At 31.1% G+C, this 7234-nt stretch overlaps 2 protein-coding genes across 6 annotated transcripts in view; one reads left to right on the top strand and one right to left on the bottom strand.

Moving 5' to 3' along the window:
• Positions 1 to 43: 43 nt before the first annotated feature.
• On the bottom strand, positions 44 to 4298 carry Taf5 (TATA-box binding protein associated factor 5). Its single transcript, XM_011634140.3, has 11 exons — positions 4098 to 4298; positions 3307 to 3492; positions 2766 to 2968; positions 2499 to 2695; positions 2206 to 2410; positions 1974 to 2093; positions 1766 to 1911; positions 1549 to 1686; positions 873 to 1066; positions 466 to 757; positions 44 to 388 (listed from the first exon to the last, which is right to left on the bottom strand). Exons 1-11 carry the CDS (start codon positions 4290 to 4292, stop codon positions 174 to 176), a joined length of 2091 nt encoding a protein of 696 aa, XP_011632442.2. The 5' UTR covers positions 4293 to 4298; the 3' UTR covers positions 44 to 173.
• Positions 4299 to 4644: 346 nt separating this feature from the next.
• Positions 4645 to 7234, top strand: part of ssp3 (short spindle 3) — a 40286-nt gene continuing 37696 nt past the window's right edge. Inside the window, exons 1-4 of one of the 5 annotated variants that reach the window (XM_089077972.1) lie at positions 4645 to 4921; positions 5489 to 5718; positions 5856 to 6236; positions 6324 to 7201. In XM_089077972.1, the coding sequence (XP_088934098.1) occupies positions 5502 to 5718; positions 5856 to 6236; positions 6324 to 7201 (1476 nt within the window). In that variant the 5' untranslated portion in view covers positions 4645 to 4921; positions 5489 to 5501. Of the gene's footprint in view, positions 4973 to 5488; positions 5719 to 5855; positions 7202 to 7234 lie in introns of all 5 variants that reach the window. The other 4 variants (XM_089077969.1, XM_089077971.1, XM_011634141.3 and 1 more) reach the window with 4 other exon arrangements.

The raw sequence follows: 7234 nt of genomic DNA, 5'->3' as shown, positions 1-7234 counted from the left end.
AAAAATGCGATTGAATATTTATAATAATGAGATACAAGAATAATAAATGTGAAAAATTTATTTATTATTTTTAATAACTTTTATACATATATTTCAATAATTTCAAATTTTTTTGTACATGTATATTAAGTCTCTTATGTATATAAAACAATAAATTTCTAAGACACTACCGATTATGCTGAGTCAAACATGCCGACGCCTAGCAATAAATTTCTACGCGAAAAATGCAATGTCAGAATAGATGTGCTTTTTGTTGCGAAAGTACGCAGTAGGTACGATTCCGAATTAGTTTTCACATCTGGATTGTGTGAAACATTAACATCCTCCAAACTCATTTCTTCCGCTAATTTTGTAAAGTCCCACAATTTCAGAGTATAATCTAAAGATCCTAAACAAAATGATACAGTTGATTATTGCCATTTGTTTTCATTTTATCTACATAAACTTATTGAATAGAATAAATACCCGAAACTAAGATATTGCCATCTCGACTAAACGATAGACAGTGAATATTAGCCGTATGACCCGATAACGCTGCGACAAGGTGACCGTGTGCCAAATCCCATACGAGTACACGATGATCTGCGCCAGCTGAAGCTAAAAATCTTCCCTCTGCTGAGAAAGCTAAAGAAAAGATTGGTCCTTTGTGTCCAGTCATTAAGCGGACTTGATTGCCAGTTACACAGTCCCACAATCTCACAGTCATGTCGCTTGAACCGCTTGCAACATAATTTGAATTTGGATGGAATTGAATTACCTACAAAGATAATAAAATAGCGGTCGTAACTACATATATATAAATGTCGAACAATAACTACATATATATAAATGTCGAGCAAATATATAAATGAATGTCAAATGTTAAATCTTACATCAACGTCCGAATAATGACCAGCAAATATTCGTAACGGCTGATGAGAATCAGTTGTCCATAATCTGGCAGTTTTGTCATTTGAGGCACTTGCGAAGTAATAACCATGCAGTGAGAATTTTACGCACCACACGGGAAATAAGTGACCTTTGTAGCAGACGACACATGTCCATGTATGTAGTGACCATAGTCTTACTAAAATATTCATAAAGTATTATATACATTTTTTATAAATGTACATTATTCTTTTGGATTACATAAATACATAAGAATAATAAAGTCGAATAAATATTAAATAATAATATAATATCAATTCAAATTTTATATGAACATTTTTTGAGAATATTCCTCCAAGAATTTTCTAGATATTTTTTAGATTTTTTATTTTTTAAAATTTAGATTATTTATTTATTTTAAAAATTACATAAAATTAGAAAATTTTTAAATGCTATTTAGAAATAGCCGCTTTATTTATTGATATTTGTTGATATCTTGTACAAAGTATTATAAAGACAAAATTATTAAAGAAACTAATATCAAAAAGACTAATATTTTCTGATATAAAATTTAAAAAAAATTTCCCAAGTCTTTCAATAAAATATGAGATTTAAAATAAAAATATTCCTAATTTTCGAGTTTTTTTTTTTCAGCAACGCCTTATATGGCGTAAATCTTACTTGTAGTATCTTCTGATGATGAAAGTAGAAGATTTCTATCTTGACTAAATGAAAGGCTATAAACTGGCCCATTATGACCATAGAGATTTTTTGCAGTTTCAGATGTTCGTTCATCCATCATTCTAACTAATACATCCTCTGTAAAATTTTATAATATATTATACATTTTAGAATGTAAGTAAAAAATATTGATTTCTATCTCGATTTTATGCATCACCTGCTTCTCTATTAATTTCTTGTAATTGTTCACCACTTTTCATTAACCTCAGTTTTTGTGGAACCAAGCTCCATATCTTTATACCGGAATCACTAAATCCAGTAGCTAATAAACTCGAGTCTTCTGCCACTTCTGCTGCCGTTACACTAAATTGTACAAAAGATTTTACATGCAAGCGGATATTGAAAGAAAAATTATGTGTACTTACGTATAAGTAGTGTTTAATAATGTGTAAAAACATATAGATGGTAATGTATCAGGTCCAAGGACAACTCTTTTTGATGCTTCCCTCAATGACTTAATTTTTTCTACTTTATCTGCATCTTTCCTACATAAAATATAAGTTATATGAAATATACAAGCGATTCTTTGTCGATTCTTTAATGAAGATAGAAGTTAAGTAATCATTAAAGAAAATCTGGAAGATATATTTATCGTACAAATTGGGTAATGGCATTCTTCCGACAGGTGGTGCATTAGGGTCGGATTTAGTTTTCTTTGAAAATAATGGATCCTTTTTAGCCTTTTTCTTCTTTGGTTTGTCTCCATCTCCACCACCTGTATCGTCCTCTTCTTCCTCGGCTGGTGCTACACACTGAATATCTGGTTCTTTTAGAAGTCCATAATAGACTTTGGCTTTGTTATCTACAATATAACAATTTTGTTGATAAACATCTTCTCGATAAAGTACCAAAATGAAGAATTCATTTTTTTAGATACAAAATCATTTTACCTTGTCTGGTAGCTTCTCCTACCATAGCTCCAGATGTTGCGTCTATCTGTTGTTTATTACGAGCAACACCTTCATACATATCAAAGTAAAGATGCTCTTGTATAATATTTAGCAATACACTGTGTTTCTTTTCTTGTAAATGCCGTTTTAGTATTGAAAGAGTATCCCTTGACATTCTGATTATAAATTGATTGGATCTGCAAATAGATAAATTACAATGATGTTTTCAAGTTATAATTTGAGCATATCAATTATTTTTATACTTACTTAAATGTATCGGTTAACTCATTCCCCGCCATTTGTTCCCGTTTCGTTACATTGGATATTCTTTTCAAATCTTCTTGATAATATTCTTCTAAATTCGTACCAAACTTTTCCATCAACTGTTTTGCTTCTTTAGAATGATTGTTGTAAACCAATTCCAGATACATATGCACCAAAACTGGATACAATATAGTTCCCAATTCATGCTATCATTATATATACAATAATAAATATAAATTGCTAGATATATCATTATAATTTATGTAACATTAGATAATATACAGAATATATAAAAAATACCAGACTTTATATTGTTGACAAAATGCTGAGATCATTTTAAATGAAAATCTTACAAATATCAAGATTATAATAATTCTCAAGTAAAAAAATTTATACATACACACATACACATACACATATCATACATATACTTTCTTAATTATACTCGAAGTTTGAGAAAGTTTTGCAATATTTATGCAATTATATTTGATCTAAAATATTTGCTTGTATTTGTTAGGAATAATCTTAAAAATAATTGGCTTACCTTATAAATGTCCAAAGCTCCTTCAACAAATTTTTTCAATTCACTATATGCTTTTTCATATTGTGCAGGATCTCCCTCGCTTTTATAAGCGGAAAGGACACTGGTCACATCAGAATCAGTTTGCTGAGCATCATCAAGTGAAACATCCGTGAGATTAGCTTCTTTTCTAAATAACTCCTCAGTTCCCTGAAAATATAAAATATATAAGCATATGTGTCACTTGTATATAATTGCATATAAGATTTGTTATATTTTTTTTACAATTATGTTCATATAATAATGATAATAAGGTTTAGTGACAACAATAATTATAATTGCTAACGTAAGATATTATATAAAGAATAGTTTACATTGATGTTACTTCAAAAGATATAATAACACCAAGATTAATTACAAAGATAAATTACATTATTTATATTTTTACATTTCTTAAAAATATAGCAACAGGTGAAACATCAATGTAAATTATCCATTATATAGTATTTCATCAACAGTTATATATAAAATTGTTAACTAGATTGTCAAACTAGATTATCATTGTAAACATAGTTATTATTATGTAATTTTTGAGATTAAGTGTCAAGATTTAAAGATTTTAACGTGTATAGGTTATTTAACATTGAATAATTCTGATTAAAATTTAAAAATTGCAAAATTTTCGGCTTCACATAAAACATAAAATGAGGATCGAATCTTAATCTATTTTTCGCAGACTATTACTGCGAAACTGGTAAACATAGATTAAGCTAGAAGCAATTTAGAAATGATAGATAGGATATCTTTTGACTTACCTTTAAATTGTATTTCTTCAAAAGTTGAAGAACAGCTAGCATAGTGCTCTTGTCATTATCCATATTTGCGAATTGTTGTTGATATATAATAACCGAGAAAAATAATCTTAAATATACACACTTCCACCAAAAATTTAAAGCACACCGACAACAGTGGGCAGTGACGCTGACTGACGCCTGATCCATGCCAATCATAGGTCTGTTCTTTTTGGCTGAACTCGTTCGAAAAGTGTACACTTAAGTCCCGGTCTACAATAGGTGATTTAAGCCTTTAGTCATAAGAAATTGACCAATCATAGTCGAGTATTCTCCTATTCTTCGACTATAATTCGTTCATTTCTTACGGCTTAAGGCTTAAATCACTTATTGTAGACCGGGACTTATCCATAGATCTTATAATATTAGATATGCCTTTTCTCTTAGATGGAAAGAGACGGTAGATGTGTCGTATCTTCTATCCTTCAGTGTTCAAAAGTGCGCGATAAAGAAGGATATAAGATATTACTCTCTCGTTCTCGGACCAACTCGGATCTCAATTTTAGTCAGAAGACGTATTCAATACTGTAAGATCTATGCCTCTACCGGTCAGTGTGACCAACGGAGAGCCATGAAACTCGCGGTCGTGTTTATTCGTTTGGAATGTGATATTACGCGTGACATGTTATTACGCACCGTTTCTCAAATGCCATTCTTGGGATATAGTCACACGAGATACGGGTGATCGTTTAACGATCTATCATAATCGGCAGTCAAAGCGAAAGGTGGACTATGCATGACGCATGTGTAAATATGTATCAAACTTCACAGCATTTGACAGGACGGTGGCGAGTATTGTTGGAAACATTGTAGTGGATTTCGCGTATAGTTCCGCGAATGTTAGTTGTGCGGGATTCAACTTTTTCATCATTGCATTGACGTTACGTCAGATAGAAATTGCATTTATTTTGAGTTCTTACGCGTGTATCCATGTCATTCGCATTGACATACTACTCATACTCAATCTGATGACACTACATATAATACTCATTTCTATCAATATAAATTAACTTTAATCTTGGCTTATTTTTCATCTTTTTTAATTCTAAAAATTAGAAGATAAACCGAAAAATTAATCTGCATTGGTTAGAAATGATCGGATATAAATCGTGTCATCGATGCAATGATTGATTTTACTTTTGTCAGCCTTGCTCACAGCCTTGTGATCGCATGAACTGTCCACTCATACACGAATAACAGCCATTCTTATTTTACATTGTGTATATATACTTGTCATTTCTTAACATTACAATGTATTTTATTCCATTTCTTGAGTTTTGTCGAATGCTATCCGATAGTCATACATTTATCAATTTTAAGAGTTTGTCTTCACTAATTATAGATTATTATTTTAGATATTTGTGAAAAATGGCAGATGTCAGATTGCTTATCCAAGAGGAGGGTCGTGCAGCCAGGAACTTGGTAGCTTTTAACGTACCTGTTGGCACAAACAATATGGAGAAAATTACAAAGAAGCCACCTAGTATACCGAGGCAAACACAATCAGGTTTGCCGACAAAACGATCTATGAAACCAACAACTACAAGAGTAAGATCTGCTTCCACAGGTCGTGATAAAAAGTCTGGTAAGTGATAACATTTTTCTTATAAATCTATAATCTGTTTGAATAACATTAAGAGTGAATTCTTATGACATCTTTAATTATTGAAGAAATTGTATATTTATATTGTTCAACTTTTAATCGAGAGCATGTCTGTTTAGAATTACAGGCACGATATTGGGCATTTCTATTTGGAAATTTACAAAGAGCGGTTGATGGTATCTATCAGACATGTGAAGAGGATGAAAATATTTCTGAATGCAAAGAAGTTATTTTAGTGCTGGAGAATTACACTCGTGACTTTCATAATCTGATAGAGTGGTTTAAAGTTAAATGGGCTTACGAGAGTTCACCACCGCCATTACGACGTACTCCATTGGCTTGGGAAGTTAGAAAAACATCACCTTGTCGAATATGGAATTCAACTATAATTTCAAAATCCACTAGTCCTCTGCAGGGAGCAAGTCCAACAGAGTCAGTCTGTAAAAGTCCAGTTGATCTAATGATATGTGAAAGTAAACCGATTACAACAGACAATAAAGGTAATCATGTGAAAGAAGAGTTTGTTCATAAATTATTGAAAGATAATAAGAACAACGTTTGCAAGAATTGTTCTTCTGATTTTAAAGAGAAGCGTAAAAGTGGAATGAACAAGGCAGGAAATCAAACAGCGAATAAGGGAAAGTTTACATCAACGAAAGCACCCAATAAAGTTTTTGTGAAGCAAACAGTGCAATCTAAAACAAATAGTTTTATGGATCGCAGAATATTAAGTGACAGTGTAACGTCACTTGATTTGAAGAATAAGACAGATGTTAAAAATACTTCGAAACAAACAAAAGACTGTTTACATGGCAACTGCGTAAGGCTAGTTGATTCTAATTTATCTGACGATAAACGAGAACAAACATATAGAAATTATACAAATGTTCAGTTGAGTTCGTGCACTAATTGTGAGATTATGCAAAGGGAAATTAATGAGATGAATGTTAAGGATGATAAGGTAGGTAGGAAAAACATAGATACCAAATTAGCGTGTAATCAAAATAACACCGGACTGAGAAAAAAATGCCATGAAATTAATGCCAAAGTTAAGAAAAATAACAGGAAATGTGAAAGTAACATTAATACTGAAAGTAACATTAATACTGAAAAGTTAACCGCAAAAGCAGCTGTTGCTCAGACTTCAGAAAAGATAAATCAAGTTAATTGCCAAATAAATAAACATTCCCATGAAATTGGCGATAAATTGAATACTAAGGATATTCAAAATACGTCAGCTAATAATGTAGATAAAAGCTCCATGGTAATCAATACAAACAGATCTGTCTATTCAACTGTGTTGCAAACAAAAGAATCCAAAGTACAGTCGTTGATTTCATCTGAAACTCCAAAGTTTATTAGAAGTAAAACTTGCTTAAGCGACAAAAATTTATTTGCTTCAAACGAAAGAAAATCTGGGACATCTGTTATTGTGGGAGGACGATTTCAAAGTACTGAAAATAAGGTATTTTTCAAAATATATATTTTCTTATAAGAA

The sequence above is a fragment of the Pogonomyrmex barbatus genome, unplaced genomic scaffold (genome assembly GCF_055798465.1).
Source record: "Pogonomyrmex barbatus isolate J1 unplaced genomic scaffold, ASM5579846v1 scaffold21, whole genome shotgun sequence".
NCBI lineage: Eukaryota > Metazoa > Arthropoda > Insecta > Hymenoptera > Formicidae > Pogonomyrmex > Pogonomyrmex barbatus.
The sequence above is the reverse complement of the archived record's forward strand: the minus strand, read 5'-3'. Positions and strand labels throughout refer to the sequence as shown.